Source organism: Rhagoletis pomonella, unplaced genomic scaffold, assembly GCF_013731165.1.
Source record: "Rhagoletis pomonella isolate Grant_MI unplaced genomic scaffold, Rhpom_1.0 Rhpom_scaffold_00007, whole genome shotgun sequence".
In the NCBI taxonomy this organism is placed as follows: Eukaryota; Metazoa; Arthropoda; class Insecta; order Diptera; family Tephritidae; genus Rhagoletis; species Rhagoletis pomonella.
Window position 1 is genome coordinate 33,220,597 of NW_023458561.1, and position 17,368 is coordinate 33,237,964.

At 33.6% G+C, this 17,368-nt stretch overlaps 1 protein-coding gene across 6 annotated transcripts in view; it reads right to left on the reverse strand.

Annotated features, from left to right (window-relative positions):
- Positions 1–3,256: 3,256 nt before the first annotated feature.
- The window catches only part of LOC118742652 (V-type proton ATPase subunit C), a 38,959-nt gene continuing 24,847 nt past the window's right edge, over positions 3,257–17,368 (reverse strand). For 5 of the 6 annotated variants that reach the window (XM_036474880.1, XM_036474878.1, XM_036474881.1 and 2 more), the window contains 3 exons: positions 15,498–16,488; positions 9,767–9,927; positions 3,257–3,477 (listed from right to left, as the gene is read on the reverse strand). In XM_036474880.1, the coding sequence (XP_036330773.1) occupies positions 3,287–3,477; positions 9,767–9,927; positions 15,498–16,488 (1,343 nt within the window). In that variant the 3' untranslated portion in view covers positions 3,257–3,286. The remainder of the gene's footprint in view (positions 3,478–9,766; positions 9,928–15,497; positions 16,489–17,368) is intronic. The other variant, XM_036474883.1, reaches the window with a different exon arrangement.

Genomic DNA, 17,368 nt, shown 5'->3' on the forward strand with positions numbered 1-17,368 from the left:
TGACTTACCACATCGGGAAGGCTCAATCTTTTGGTGGCATTATCGACTTCCGGTTTTGACCGGAAGTGGATTAAACTGACCGGAAGTCAATTTTTTTTAAATCAGACATACATCATTCGGCCTCTGCGGATAATGTACAAAGTTTTTGTTGGCAACCTTTTTCTGGAATAGACTCCCGGTTAAAAGAATGCGCTTCCGGTCTGTTTAACCCACTTCCGATCGAAAACGGTCGGAAACGGAAGTCGGAAATACGATCAAAAGAGAAAGCATCACCGACTTGGTGGTTCATATTTTTTGTTTTTCAATAAACATATAAAGCCAACGCGAAAAAAAATTGGTAAATTCTGCTACAAAAGTGACGATTCTAACATGGCCACGTTTCGGGTAACTTTTATAACTTCCATGGGCCCATGGTCATTAGTCTTTTCATGACTAATTAGTCATTTTTGCAGTCTGAGGTGAATAATAAAATATTAAAGCAATCTTTGTGTACACTTCTTCATAGAATAATATAATACTTATTTGTTTAGAAGATAAGTGAGCACACAAAAAGCTTAATCAAACCTCCAGTAGTATATAAAGTAGTTAGAAAATGTCAATGAATTCCAGAAATTTCCAATGAAATAAATGTGTATTTATTATAGGTACATAAATAAAAATATAACAAAGTGCATGAGGACATGTTTCCAAAAGAAATTACCAATGATCCTTGAGACTTATTTATACGTCTCCGTTAACTTTTAGCAACAGCAATTTTTCGAAATTGTTGTCAGAAAGCGTTCCACGGTGTGGGTTATTCAGTAATGAAGCAAACGAAAAAAACCTTTCTACTGCGGCCGAAGATGGCAAGGGTGTGTTATATTTAAGGTACGATTGAAGAATGGATTCCAATGGCTGAAATCAAATGACTAACAAGAAATTAATAAAAAAATGATTCATGAATCGCAAATCGAAAAACAGAACAAAGACTTATTATTCTTTAGTCTTAGTGAAGACTAACAAAAAATGATTGCAATCACTAGGGAATTCAATTAAATGAATAATTTAGTTAAAAATGACTGCATTCTTTAAAACCTCTGGTTGTAATTCGATGAAATCCATCATATAAAACAAAAATACATTTTGATTTTCTTATTAGTTACGACTTTTTGCATTTCAGGTGACGATATGTATACTCCGAATAAATTATAATATCGTTCGAACAGCACTTTGAAGATATACTTGCCATTCACGGCAATTTTCAATCTTTGAAGGATTGTGACAGAATTCGCATAATACTTCATGACCACAGGGAATAAATAAAATTTCGCAAGGATTTATTTACAGTTTATACAGATTGTGAGGTTTCCAGCATTTGGAAGTCCTTGAGGCTCGTCAGAAGCGTTTGCGTTCGAGTTTTCCTTAGAAAACTCGATCAAGTCATCATCCTATTCGTCCTAAATTTCGATGTCCAATTAGCATCCTTCATCGTTTTCTAATGAAGTTTTCTCGAGTACCTTTTCTAAACCCACTTTCGATAAAAATTTTTCGATATTTATTCGGTCCTCTAACAGTAACTTGGAGGCCTTAACGATGTCAAAACACCGCCGAAGAGTTTTTTTTTTTATTTTCTGGACCTTCGGCTGATAACCATCATTCATAACTTGCAAAAGTTGGGTAGAAATAGCATCCTCTTCAAAAAAATTTGCGTTAATAGGAAGTGCGAATTTTTAAACTAAAAATCGGCAGTTCATCCATCATTTTCCAAAAATAAAGCACACAATTAAAAAAAACCTGATAAGTCAAAAGAGTTCCGCTCACCGGTTTTAGTCAAGAGCTTCGAAAATATTCGAAAATTGGCTGCAAATTTATCAGTTTCGCTACCAAAATCATATAGCAATCCATTATTTTATCCCGTGGAAGAAGATAATCTCATATAAAGATCTTCTTGGATTTCGGAACATTGACCTTTTTTTCAAAAGTTTTAAGGGAAAACAGAAACTTAACTGAAAATTTTCTAAAATGCTGCAGAAATTGCGCAGTAAAAATTTTTTGTGTTGCTTTTGATTTGCCAATGATGAGTAACTGATTGTCAAAATTAATTTCCTCGAACGCTTGCTGTAGGCAGAGTCGCCCAAATTTTCGCGTAGAACGTGATACTCTTTCATAAAAAGCCTTTATTATGGAACTTATGTCTGACATAACTACCATGAATCAGATCTGTGGAAGTAATGTCAGTCTTTACTTCCAATGATCAAAAATCGGTTGATGGTAGTAATTTCAAGACAAATTCCATGGAACTTGTGTGACGGTTTGGTGGAAGCTATGTCGAAACCCCCACGTTTCGTGCTTTCAGAGAACCTGGAAGTTACACAATCAATTTTCCTCATTCAATTCTCATTACACTTACACTTTTTCCCTAACACACTCATATGTATTTTAGTATTTGATTAGGCAACTGGCTTTAAATTTTCTTTACTTTCAATTTTGATCAGCTGTTCAGCATTGACAAGCGAATTTCGTTTGAAACAAAATATGTATTAGGTGCAATCCCGTATTCCTCGGACTCGGACTAGTAAAACTGTCAAAAAATAAAAATTCGCTCAGAGCGAGAGAATAACATTGAAAAGTACGGGATCGCTTTCTAGTAAAAAATGGTAACTTCTGTCAACTTCAACATAACCTCCAAATTTTGGTTGTAAATTTTTGCTTATTTTGTATGTAAACACACTCAGCTCACACATGTAAATAACCAAAAATACTTTCAAATTCATTAGAATCCACTTAAACAAGTAATTAAATAATTTTCATCATGAATTAGCAGAGTGCACTTTTCTTTTGTTTACAATTTGGTTGCCACACACACTACAGCTGATCGTTTGACACATTTACCAGAATTTAGCAGCGAAAAATTCTGGGACTAAAACCGGTAACTTCTGACAGAGAGAGAATCGTATTTACTCTCTTTTTGTCCTCTCAATAGCCAGAGAACCGAGTACGGGATCGATTTCCAGTAAAATCTGACTGATTCTGACTAGTCCGGACTCGTACGAGATCGCAGCTATTACCGAAATTCTGTACGATAAAAAATTAATTTACAATGGTCTTCGGAAACTTAGTTGTTTTCTTGCAGACAGCTTCTTGATAATGAATGTATTTTGAAGATTTTGGAAAGACAATAAGTGTAAGTGTGTTGATTGTGCAACTTCCCCAAAGTTTCCTAAAGAATCAGCTACAGTGACAGTCTTTGGCCGGATATAGACCTGGGTTGACCCGACTGTTTTGGGAACGTTATATTTTTCGGTACTTACGTTTGCTTCTTCTCCAGGTTTTGCAAGTTACCCTTGAGACTGTTGTAGGCCGTTGACTTAGTTTTCAGATCAGCATCAATTTGCCCAATTTGTTTCGAAATAATATCGGCAATATTGCGTAACGACTGCTTAATCGGGTACTTGGCCATATCCCATTGAAAGCGGGTAATATACACGGAAAGATCGGCTGTGTGGTGAATGTGATGATGAAATCGGCGATGATAATGTGATAACGATGAAGAGAATATGACGAAAAATTGAAAATGTGAAAAACGAAAATGCAATTAGTTATTTTAATTAAGGTTAGGGAAAATATTTTATTTTATAAAAAATACATAAATATACAGTTTGATATTTGAAAAGGTAATAAATAAAAGAAATAAGTATTGTAGAGAAAGAGATTAACGACAAACGCTCGATAGACTTTTGTCTTTTTTGAGTTTGACAAAGTCTAGCAAGCGTGTGCCGTTAGAGCGTAGATACTAGCAAGGAACTTAAAATATCAAGGGTCGTTTTCGCAAGCAGCTTTTAAAATTTATCTGCACTTAAACACAAATTTTATTCTCACAATGTATTTGAAGGGCGGATACATTTTAAATCTACTTGAGAGAACGGCCGTTCATTCTGAAGTATTTAAAGGTAATATTTTTTTTTTATTAATTTTAGACCTGGCTATCGTTTCTGTAACAATTCTCTACCAAGGCGAATTGAGATATGAATTCGCCGCCCTGTTCTCTACTGCTAATTAGTAGGTGAGAGTGACGTATTTTCTCTACCAGTAGAGAAATAATTGGTAGAGAAAAGTTACAGAAACGGGCTACAGATTTGCCTCCAGCAAAAATCTACGCTCATATTTGTTTTGAAGAAATCAAGCACTCATAAAAAGGTGTGAGAAAAGGTTCAAAAGCAATTTTACTCAAATAAAGTAGGTTTATAACAACACATTTCAGTTATACACACATAAGTGATGGATTTATTTTATTATTTATTAACTTAGTATACATATGTTATTTTTAGTACTTTAGTAGGTATTCAAAATGTGAATAGAAATTTGGAATTTTGACAATATACTTTGTTAGTCACAGCAACAAACACACGACCATTTTGGGGACAAGTGGTTAGGTTTTAGAGAGGGCAAAACATAAAGGGAAAACGGAAACCAGCAGCGAATAACATTGTTACATCGAACAAAATGGGTTAAATAAGATTGGACAATTAGCAAAATTCAAGCAATGAAACTGAAATACAATAAACAAGCGCATCTTAAAATAATAATACAGTAATTCTCAGGCTAACAAACGAACGTGGTGTTGTGATATACAATACAAACAAATTTGCTAAAAATTACTGTAGACTATGTAAATAGGTAAGAAAATCTTAAAGCAAAAAGTAACATTTTTTTTTTTTAAATAAGTATGACTATAAAGGCATATAAAATAAAATATTAAATTATGAACAAATGTATCATGACTGATTTTTTCAGAAAACTATAACATAGCACGAAGAAAATAATATATTTATGTTTGTATATCATTATTTCCAAAACAAAAAATAGATAAATAAATAAGTAACCAATATTAAAAAAAAAATAAATCTTAATAATGTATTCACAATGGCATAAATGTTATCTACATATATTTTGTAAGATTTGGTATTTTAAAGTCTTCGAAACACATTGTTTACTTGCATAAATTTGGTGTAAAACAGCAGCAACAAAATATACACGACGACGGTTGATGTGGCTTTGAAAACAAATTTTAAATACATACATATACCATTTATATTTATATTTTCATAATTTATAATTTTCGACTGTTTTTTTGTTTTTTTGTTCGCTTGTGATAAGCGCAGATGAGCGGTGAGTGGCGGTGAAGAGCTGTGGAGCACAACACATGGACACACTGGTGGACATTGACATTAATTACAGCTAGGAGTTGATATTGTACACAAACATATGTATGTAGTGATGTGGTATACACTCAAGGAAAATCAGCGCTTTACACTGTGCGGCGTGAAAATATAGATCAAAGGAAACAAAACGCTCAAATTAAAGTTTAAAGGGAAATTTCAAATAAAAATTGCAGAATTTTCGGAACTGCAGATAGCTAAAAAAAAAAAAAAAAAAAAATATTTACTTATCGTCATTATCAATGCAAAAGTCAAACGGTGACATTTTATTTTAATTATTTTTTTCCAATAGCCGTCATCGATTCGCCACTTCTCGCTCGCTATGTTTGAGTTCCGGTCGCTTAAAGAAGAATTTTGCATGTGAAAGTAACAACAAAGTTAGCTAGCACTGATAGACGATAGCGAGTTTGGTTGTACTTCATTGAGTTCGTTCGTTTCGCCACTCGCTAACTGTTGGCGAATCGATGACGGCTAATATTTCATTTATATAACCTCAAAATTCAAAAGCGTCTTATAAAAGCTTTGAGATTTATTGGCATAATATGCATAGTCTTTAAATGCTGACTTACACATTTTTTGCTTCTTCTTTAAAATTTCAAGTTTGTCATTTTGGCATACTTGCATTGACGACGACGATATGCGTGTAGACGTAGAAAAAGTAAGGGAAGGAAATGATAGAAAATGGGACAGAGATAATGGATTTATTACATATTTCTGCATCTAAAAAGGACAATGTTGTTGGAGTAGAGGTTTGGTGTGTGTTTGGAAAGTTGTTGGGTTTTCTTTACAAGATTATCTTCTTTGTTTGGCTTGTGTTTGTATTGGGACATTTTTGTCTCTGCCTGTCTTTGTATGTATATGTGGTAACTGAAGGGTTAAGAAGTTAATTACAGGTACAACATTTTTTTTCGCTATTACATTGCTGTACATTTTTTATGTTTATATAAATGATCTAAAGTGTGTTTCAAATAGTGACTCATAAAGTAGTTCAAAAAAAATTTAGTTGATATTCCTGTAAAATAAAACTATCTACTAATCCATTTCAAATTAATGTTGCAAATTTTTATTTAAAACAAATCTAGAAGTTATGTGTACATATTTTCGTATATCTTTTTGAGGTGCCTCTATACTAAGCTTTTTTAATAAAAGCATAGACAGACGACAGCGTTGACCCGTATTAAGTTTTAGAGTTAATTCTCAAATTTAATGCGAATCAGGGGCATATACGATGACAACAATTACCAAAACCCAGAGAATACATAGACCATGCAAAAGTAACCCGGATCTCTACTTGTTTTTGGTAATGCAGTTACCATACTAATTCAGATAGGAATCCAATTGAAATCAAATAAGAACTTATTTGACCGACGCGACGTTAAGGTAGATTTATTGGAATGAATCCAAAGTGGCATATTAAATATGATAAAATATGACTTCCACTTCGATAAGAATATCGATTAAACTAGTGCAGACACCGATTGGAATGAGTGGAGCTTGAGTTTTCAAATAGTTTTCAGCGAAAACTGATTTTCCCTTGACATATTTTACATAGACAAAAACACCATTTGTCAGAACTCTCAACTAAAACTCAATAGGGCCGAGGTTCGATCTGCACTCCGAGCAATTCTTAAAAATCATTTTTTTTTTTAATTTTAATTTTTTTAATTACTACATACATATCGTCGTTTAAAGTACAAAACCGCGTTTCAATAAAATGCAAAACCGCATATGTGAGGTTGCGTAAATTATTTTCTAGATAGTAAAAACACTTCAAAATGGTCTCCTTTTTATAAAGCAATCGCATTTGTGGCTAGTATATTTCAGGGCGAATGGACAAGGATTGAGCCAAGTGCTTGTATGAGCAAATCCAACGCGCGATTTTGTACATTAAACTACGATATTTATCTATTTTTTTTTTACTTAATTTTTGTATGTTATTTCACACAACTGTTTTAGTTAATTGAAATTTAAAGTATAATTTTATTAAAAAAGACAACAGCAAATAAAATTATATTAAAAGTATTTGATGGATCTAAAAAGATTAAACAGGAACTCGCTTAATCCGCAATACTGCAGTCTGTCAGGGTACACTTTTGATCAGATCAACTGCGCCGTTAATCCGGATCAACATTGCCATCCTGTCTATGCTATAATAATCGACTAATCGTTTAATAGCTAGCAAAAGTTGCTTAAAAAATAATAGTCGAACTATACTAATAGACTAAAGAGCGGAATCCTACAAACTTGCCTCAATGCCGTCCAATCGAGGACTTTTTTTTTTGGAAATTTGAGTTCGCTGGCACACAAGAACAACTGGTGAGCTAAAAATTGTTTCTATCTGACTATTTGAATGGTCAATTTTAATAAAAGCCCTACATTACACCTCTTTAACTAGTGCTTAAATTTGAATATTTATTTATACAGGCATGTATAAGGTATAAGTGTGAATAATAAATCATCGAGAAAAGAATTAAAATTATATTCGAAACGGTTTATTAAGAAAGGGAATAAGTCAGCATTTTTCCGATATGGAAAATTTAATGCAGTTCAACAGAGGTCCCTTAAATCAAACGAACTGCAACAAAATTTGCATATCGAGAAAATGCCGACTTATTCCCTTTGGTAATTAACTGATTCATTTATACTCAAACTAACAACTACATTGTGCTCTACAAAATCCCCAAAAAAATTTGGAGTCATAAATGAGTCATTAGAGTCCTAATTCGGGGGCTTTACTCTCACAATGAGCACATTTAAGCAGAGACATAACTATTACAAGGGGAAAGAATAAAAGTCAATCAATAATCATTATATTAAGAGAAATATTTTTCGAGTCATCTTTAATTATTATTCGAGGACTTATATTATTAAAGTCCTTTCATAATAATTATGAGAGATATAAATATTTTTAAGTCTTCAAAGACTTTTATTTTAAGTCTTATATTATAAAAGTTTTTTCATAATAATTATCATTGAGATACATATTTTTAAGTCTTCAAAGACTTTTATTTTAAGACTTATATTATAAAGTCTTTTCATAATAATTATAAGTGCGAAAAAAATTTTCAAGTCTTAAAAGACGGGACTTGTTCTGGAGCATTTCAGGATAGTTGGGGCCCAATTCGGGGCTAGGTGGGGAACAGTTTGGGACCAGTTGAGGCTTGGCTTTGGACCCGTTCCGGACTATATACAATTTCTTTTCGCACTCATAATTATTATCAATAGACTTTTATAATATAAGTCTCAAAATAAAAGTCTTTGAAGACTTGAAAATATTTATCTCAACGATAATTATTATGACAAGACTTTTATAATATATGTCTTAAAATAGAAGTCTTTGAAGACTTAAAAATATTTATCTCGCTGATAATTATTATGAAAAGACTTCTATTATATATTACTATATCGATGACTTAAAAAAATTTTCTCACAAATAATTATTATCAAAAGACTTTTATAATTCTTACCAAAATTTGGATGACTTTTTTAAAACTCCACCATGAAATAATTATTATTCTGGGTCTCTGCATTTAAGAGTCCGAAATGAGGCTGTAATTTTGGAATCTACATTCCAATATGCATTTAATAGCAGCAGTTGCAACTAAAGTTTGTTTATTTTTTGTTTCTTAATTATTTTCCATATCTGTATAAACAAGTTTAGATATAAATTTCGAATCTTTATTGTTTTTGTTTTGGCACAAAGTGCTGGCTTATAACTTTTATCATATCTAACTCCTAAAAGATTCATACATATAAAAGGCACTAATTTTTTGTTTTTGAAACTCATATTTCTTACCCACCTAAATAAGACTCCTTTCGGACTCATACATATATTCTGAACGCTCAGAATATGTTTGCGGGTTCAAAATATTGGTTTATATAAATAATACCATTTTATATATATTTTACATGTACATTGACGTGTTATCGAGTACCGTTATTTTGGTATAAAATTTCGAATCGAGTTTCATTCGATAACGACTGCCGTGATATCTTTAACCGTTTCATTGTGCTTGTGGATACTTCTGAACCGGTTTCTTGGTTATGCTATTCTCAGTACGGTTTATAGTTTTCTTTTGACAAAAAAGAACATTCGGAAATTAGATTTTCGAAAAAGAACCTTCAACAAACGATCTACTTTATGAGTCACTATGTTTATGTACATATGTATTTATATCGAACGCACACATTGTGATTGCGATTTTCGGGTATATTGTGGATATGTATGTACTGACAAGTTTGGTATTATAAAAATATATTTTACACATTTTTTTAGCAGTGAAGAAAACGTGTGCGACAAAGAGAATATGTGGGAGATAAAAAATTCGACACAAAAGTGTGTTTACTCATTAAATTATATTTAGATTTGTAACAGCATAGTACTTAGAGTAAATACAAGTACAATATAAATATAGAAAACGAAGAAAGGTGATTAAAAAAATATATATATATCCAAGAAAATTAAGGAAACTAAAAGAAAAGAAATATGTTTGTATTTTGAGGAAAATTATAATTCATAGTTGACTTAATAACAAATGCAATAAAAATTTTAAACCAGGCATGCTAACCTGGACTTAATGGGAATGCCGGTGGTTCGCCCAAATCTGTATCCGGACTGGAACGACCTTGACTACTACTGCCACAACAACTACTCACTGGGGACGATCTATGAGTTGGTGTGAAATTAAATCCATTGTTTATATTTAATTGAAACGTTGATGAGCGAGTGCTATAAAAAAATGAGCATCGAGAGAGAGAGAGAGACACAGAGAGAGAGAGAAAGAGAGATAACGAGGCGCGCGTGTGCGTGATTGGATTGATTTTGGTTAGGTTGATTGGCAATTATTAATTGATTGATTTCTGTTAGTTGCTTAGTTAGTAGTTAGATGGTGGTGCATCATTATTTATGTTCGATTGGACGTGTAGTATGTATGTATGTATGTATGTATGTACGAAGGTTTGTTCGGATAATTATATGCAATGTAGTTAAAAGATTAATGGATCGGTGAGTAGTCCGAAAAAAAAACGCGGATTGTTTTCTGAGTGTTGGAATGAGTGAATGCAAGTTGTGATTATCTTGTTGGTTTATTGGGTGGGCGTTAAATGTGTTTGTGCAGAGTGTTATTTGAGTTGTTAAAAGTCTTCAGAAATCAGGCTGCGTTGGGGCTGTGCATTTGAATGTAGAGTAAGTGCAGGTATTTGTGTGTAACTATGTAAATTTTTTCGGAACTATTACCGTTTATTCGTGGAAGTTTGCGTGCGTGCTGCATTTTTTTTACTAAACTTTTCAATTACGTAATTAATTTGTACAATTTCATTTATTTACTTTTATAATTTCTCTCGTGGATTTATAAGTATATATTTACATGTATATGCTAAAAAAATATAAACATTAAAACTGAATTATTTAATGTAGTGAAAATTGTTACAAATAAATATAAGAATCTCAGCCCAAACATAGACTAAATTTTCAAAAAAAAAAAAAATTATGCTAAAGAGAATGCTATGCATCGTTGTTGATTTCTGTTACTTGAAAATAGGCTAATGAATATGTGATTTAAATATTATACTATTTACCTACCGTATTAGCTTTTATTTTGTTTTAGTCAAATAAACTTTGTACATACATAGTTTGCGTGAACATTTTTAACATCGCAATTTGAAGTCAGTTTCCATGCACTGAAACTAAAGAAATTCGACAAACTAGTTTTTATTAACTTATTAAATAAAACGGGGGCTTCCCAAATTTACATTGGAAGTACCTACATTAAGCCGTATCACGGCATATGAAAGAAAAAAGTTTAGCGCGTGTCAGTTTTATTTAAACACTTATGTATGTCGAGAGAAAATTTTTGGTGTAAAAATTTTTTTAGGCACCCGCTAACAACCTCTAAATCGCGTCTTGTGCTATAACTTTCTTATTTTATATCCGATTTTTTAAATCTTTATGTTGCTGAAAAGGTCTCACTCAGTACTATAATTAGCCATTAAACAGTTTTGGCCTTCAATGCCGTTTTAATTTATACCTTCTCTAGTTTTGGAATTACTACCTAGACTTTTTTTAATTTTATAGTATAAATCTAATGTTTTAAAAAAACGACCGACGACCTTGCTAAAAGGGGTTAGGCTTTATTCGATTATAGTCCGGAATGAGACCTTTTCGATGATATAAAAGTTATAGCAAAACGCTATTTAGCAGTTTTAGCGGGTGCATAAAAATACAATTTTTACACCCAAAATTTTTTCTCGGCATAAGTATTCAAAAAAAAACTGACACACGCTAAACTTTTTTTCGTAATACGCTTTAATGTACATACCTCAGAACGTGCCACCACACAACCGAACAAAAAACAAAGGTCGCCCTAATTCCTTATATTTTTTAAGTAGTAGTACATAATCAAAATAATAGTAGTAGTAGTAGTAGTAGTAGTGTAATCAAAATAGTTCATTTTCCTTCCATTTTCCATTTTAATGATTTTCGGAAAGCTTCAATTTACTGACATTAGGATTGTAGGAACGTACTAAAACATGGTACTTGAGGTCAATTAACTTTGTAAATTGCTTCCTCAAGTCAAGAACATCGATACATCATATCTTAAGTTCCGACTGTACATGCCGAAGATATGATGGCTCGCCTAGTCTTAAGACTAGGGGGTTATACGGCATACCTTTTTTCCGGTACGGTACAATGTGCCTACTTAGTATGTCAAAGCTAGCTTTGGCCACTTAAAAAAAAAAATATATATATATATATATATATATATATCAATTTAAGAGCCGGTTTCTAGTTCGGCAGTCAAATGTGAAAAAGCTCTCCACTGTAAAGGGGCCATACCTCATTGTTGTTTTGCCAAAACTGAAAAAGAAAAACAAGACTTACAACCGGAGCAGAACATAATATTATTTTTTGGTTGATAGAACAATCTTTATTTGAAAGCTCTTTTTTTAGTAAAAAATTAGCAAACAACTGTTACCTACATTTATTTTCAACTAATCTAATTTGGATTTTAATTATGTAATAGTATTTAATCCATATTTTAAGATTTTTAAATTTCGGAAATTGCCGTTTTCGATTTTTATTTGTATGAAATTCAATAAATTCTTTTCATTTTCATTTTCAAATGTCATAATAAACATGGAAATTTCATCATCATATTCTAAAATATTAATAACAACAACTGAAATTTATGAGTAATAGCGGATTTCACTGAGCTTTGAATGACAGCAATCATTAAAATAGTTATTAAGTTTATTTATAGGAGTGATCATTCCAATTCCTCATAGTAATTCATTAAAGCTAATATTTTTGGTTGCTAAAATAAGAACATAATATCGACGATCGTAAATTAAAATAAGAAACATAATCCAATAAGTATGTTAAAATAAGGTTATTAAGTCCTGTTTTTTATTTAAAACAAAAAAGGCAACGGCCCCGGCTTTCGCGAGAAGACGACAAACACATCTAAGAGAGCTGTGGCCAAAGGCTACGCATATTTACTCTCTGTCGCTCTTGAAAGTACTAGGATCCATTAGCACCTAGCTGAAGGGACGAGATTTTGTGCTGAGTTCTGAGTGCATGATAGACCAGAGGTCATTGAAGATGGTTCAGGGACTAATTGATATCCAATTATATCCGTAAGGGCTGAGTTGAGACTAATTCATCTCCAATAATACCTGTATGAGACTGGTTGCGACTAATTAATGCCTAACTGTACCTGATTGAGACTAATCTCGGAATACTCTCTTTAGGGATTAGTCGCACAATTTTTTGCAGGGTACATATGTATGTACGTACATACAAACAGCATATATGTATTAGGCGTGTTTTCTTTAACCTTCACAAGCTAATAGCTATAACAAATAAAGTAATTCAAGTATTCAAATGCAGTCGTTCTGTTAACGCTCATTTTTTTTGTAGTCACACGATTGGTAACATAGAGCCAACTTCTATTGAGAAATTTGTACTAATTGTTGGTCGTAGTTGGGATAAAGAAAAAATGTTTGTGCATTCACACGATTGGGCGTTTGCCCAAAATTTGGTGCAAATCGTATCCCACTGCCCTTTAGAGACTTAAAAATGCTTAGTTCGTATGCACTAATTATCGCATTGGCGTCTTTCGTGGTAAGCAGACATGCATACAATTTTGATATTTTTTGAAAATTTTTATTTTTAATTACATTGTCATATTTTTGTGAATACATATAAATTTTTGAGCGTTGTTGTGTCAAATTAAAGATTTTACCTCTTCCTGATTGTCTGAAGCTTTTTGTCACCGAATGGCAACGCTCTAGTGTTTGGCTTTTCATAAGCCAATATAATTACGTTGGCTAATTCTTCCATACAAATAGCTTACATTTCAGTCAAATAAAACACGCCTATTTTACCTATGTATATCGAACGCAAATTGCGATAGAAGAAGCTGTTTGGCGTTCGTTTACTCATTACAGAGTGCCTAAAATGCGAAAGGGGAAAAATGAATGCGAAAAGGGCAATTTTCAATGCGCTTGTCGCATTGCAGGGTGTCAATCTTCCGAATTTTCGCAATTTTGCTATCGCATCGCATTACAGAGTAGCCCGCCTGATAATTGTTTCAACCTTTCCTCAAGAAACAATGGAACGGGCATATATTTCTGTTGCAAACATGGGCTCTTTTTTCACAAAAAAAAACTTTAGAAAACCGTGGTAGAAAGAGCTATTATCATTATTCATCGATTGAACATTTATTTCTTTATTTTAGAACAATATTCCAAAATTTTATTTGTTGAGCTGTATAGGCACATACAGTATTCATTCTAAACATTCTGAGCTTAAAACTCGTAAAGAGAAAACATAAAAAATAGATACGAATTCATTAATTACACTAGTTTACACGAAAAAGGACTTCGCTCAAAAGTGTTTTTTAGACTTATTTAAGATCGCTTAACATGAAAATAAGTCTCATTTATTTTTCCAAAGAACGTTTTCGAGATATAGGCAACAACCTGCTTTCTGTATTTTGCAGTTACTTATTGCCAAAAACTCAAAAAAACCGTATACAACTTATTTTCTTTGGATACCTTTCGAAAGATATATATATTTAGCCTCATGGCGTTGATATATTTTTTGCGTCAATCGGAATAGTGCTTTTTGAGTTGCAGACGTTTAAATTCGAAAGATACGGATTTTCGAGCTTCTTCGAAAATTGTTTATTTTTATTCATTAATTTCAGTTGTAATTAAAAAAGTTAGGACGAAGGTCAATTTTATAACGAAAATGTGAAGTATAAGAACGCTTAAATCGGACAGAAAATGTGAAAATTTTGACAAATTTAATAAAAGCGACCAATTACAATTTTTGCTACTATCACTTTTTCAGTTGAAAATGGGTTTGTCTACACAAACAGCGGAAATGTTTAAATTTAATGTTTAAAACTAAGTTCAGATTTTTCGAGCCTCGACGGCTGTTGCAAATGGCAACACTGCTCGTGAGTGCCAGATGCATTAATACAAGTCCAGAAAGTATCTTTTTGCGTCGAAGAAAGATGTAGGGCTGAGTTCAAAATGTGTAGTAAACCACGGACCAGGCTTTAACAGCGATTTTCATATCAACCCAAGTAGTGTGAAGGGTTTTGAATCCGCATGCCCCTATAGTTAAGTTTTTGTTAAATTCAAGTTTGTTTGTGGAAAGTACATACTTCACATTTATATAGAAACTTTAGGTTTTTCAAGCGACATGAACTTCAATAGTTGTCTTTGCGACTATGCATATGAATTTAGTTACACACTCGTTTTGGGTTAAGTTAACAATGGTTTTGTTACGCACTGTAAACTCGGCCTTAAGTGAAGTATTTCGAATCTCTTTAATTAATTAGCTAAATTATTCGTAAACAAATATTTGTGCATTCTTTTATTAACCTTCGTTTTTATACAAAACCTTCACCACTGACTTCATTTGCGATTTTAAAATATATATGTCGCACGCGCATCTTATTATTTACTTTTAACATTTCATATGTTAACCTCAACATAATAAAACAAGAACTTTTCATTCCAACTGGCTCTCGACTTTCGTCGATCTGTATCTCTTCTCTTTGCATGGCGCTCATCTTCACTATAGCTAGTATTGTTGTTTGGCTGTTTGGTGTTGTGTTGTTTATTCTTGGTCTGGTTGGTTGCTGCTTGTATAGGTAGAGGTCTCTATATGCGGTATTTCATAGTTTTAATAGTGTTAAAGGTATTTGTTGTTGGTGTTTCTGGTGTCTGGTGTAGGATGTGGATGGGATTTTTTTCTGAATGATTTGTTGTTTTTACAGTAGATACCTGCTCTTTTTCGAATTTCTTTTATGCCTATGAAACCACCAGTCGAATGTATCACTCAAGTCCGATGTGCTGTTGCTTCCTTTCAAATTCTCCTGCTCGTGTCCTTCACTACCACCATCAGATAGCGGCGACTGATGGTGCGAGTGATGATGTTGTTGATGATGATGGTGGTGGTGGTGGTGGTGTTGGTGTTGGTGGAGCTGATGCTGCTGCTGGGGGTGGTGTAGATGCTGATGTTGTTGCAGCAGATGATGCTGCAGGTGTAGCGGTTCGTGGTGATGTTGGTTGTGGTGGTGATGATGCTGCTGCTGATGTTGATGCGGCGACTGTTGCTGTTGCGACGGCTGGTGATGCATGTGCAGCATATTAGCTCCACTACAGCTGATCGTCAAACCCAAACGATTGTTATTGTTTATGCTGCAAGTGTTGTTATTGTTGTTGGAAAAGCTGTTAATTTTACTAGCAGTAGCAGTTCGGCGCTCATCGGCGACCATAGTAGTGGGCGCAGATGTGGAGCAATAGGAGGCATTATTAGTGACAGCAGCAGCGGTTGCGGAGGCGCAATCGGCGGCAGAGGTGTAGGCGTAGGCGTAGGCATTGGCGGATGCGGATGCGGTGACGGACGCATGGCATGTAGGCACATTTAGGGAGGAAGAAGTAAAAGGATAACATTCATCAGCCTCAAGGGTGGTGGCTGTGGCGCTCGCACTAGCGCAGGCGCTAACACCGCTCGCGCTAACGCTAGCACTCACATTGGCACTGGCAGCACATTCATCACACGCGCACACAGGCGACGACGCACACAAATCGAATTCACGCTCAGACGCAGACGCTGCAGATGCCTCGCTAGAGGAGCAATTATTTAGGCTTCCGGTGTGGCATGCGGAACAAGTGGTAGTGGTAGTGGTCGTTTCACGACTATTCGATAAATTTGATGCTTTACCCGTCAATTCCGAGTGCGCATGCGTGTTGTCGTCGGGCGGCCCAGGACCTGATAGACACAAATATAGAGACACACACACATGGAAGAGGTTGTTGATGGTTGACAATCAAAAAAAGGGTATTCAATCAATCGGTCGATCGGTCAATAGGCGACGTTGGTCGAGCAGACATTCAGAGAGGGCGGGGGTGAAGTGGATATTTGGCGTTGGTTACGATTTAAATTTCGATTGCAATTTCAGTTTTCGTCGAGTGTTGAGCGGATGTGCATGTAGATAATATATTTGTTTCAAGTGTACAAGCATGGGCGTGGTTTGTGTGCGAGGTTGAAGGCATTGGAGGCACGTTTACGTTATAGGACAGTTGATTACAGTTGCCGGTTACAGATGGAGCGCGCAGCGGATTTTTATCGATTTCGTGTGGAGGTTGATTCAGTGTTGGTTTAGTTTGGGTATTTTCATTTATTTGAGGTATAATTTTAATTTGAAAAAAAAAACAAATTTAACGGTTTTAGTTTAAGTTATGAAAAAACAAATTTTAAATGTACTCCTCAATGTAGCAGGAATGCACCTAAAGTAGTTTAAATAATGATACAATAGCCTTACAGATAATAATATTAAGCCAATTTTGAAAATAAGTTTAAAAAATTAAAAAAAAAAACAGTATATCGTACCAATTTTATTAGTACCTATATATTTTTTGTCCGAAAATTGAACTCGCTGTATAAAATGCTGAAAACCCTATCATACGCCTTCAACATTTTCGTAAAAGACGCGGGAAATGGACTACAAATTATGCATTTATGTAAGTAATTAGTTACTAAAGATTTTTTATATATCAAAAAATACTTCTTATTAAATTTAATCGCGCATAAAACGATAAGATTTGAGTTTAAGATAGTAAGTTAAGATAAGAAAAAAATTAAAATTAAA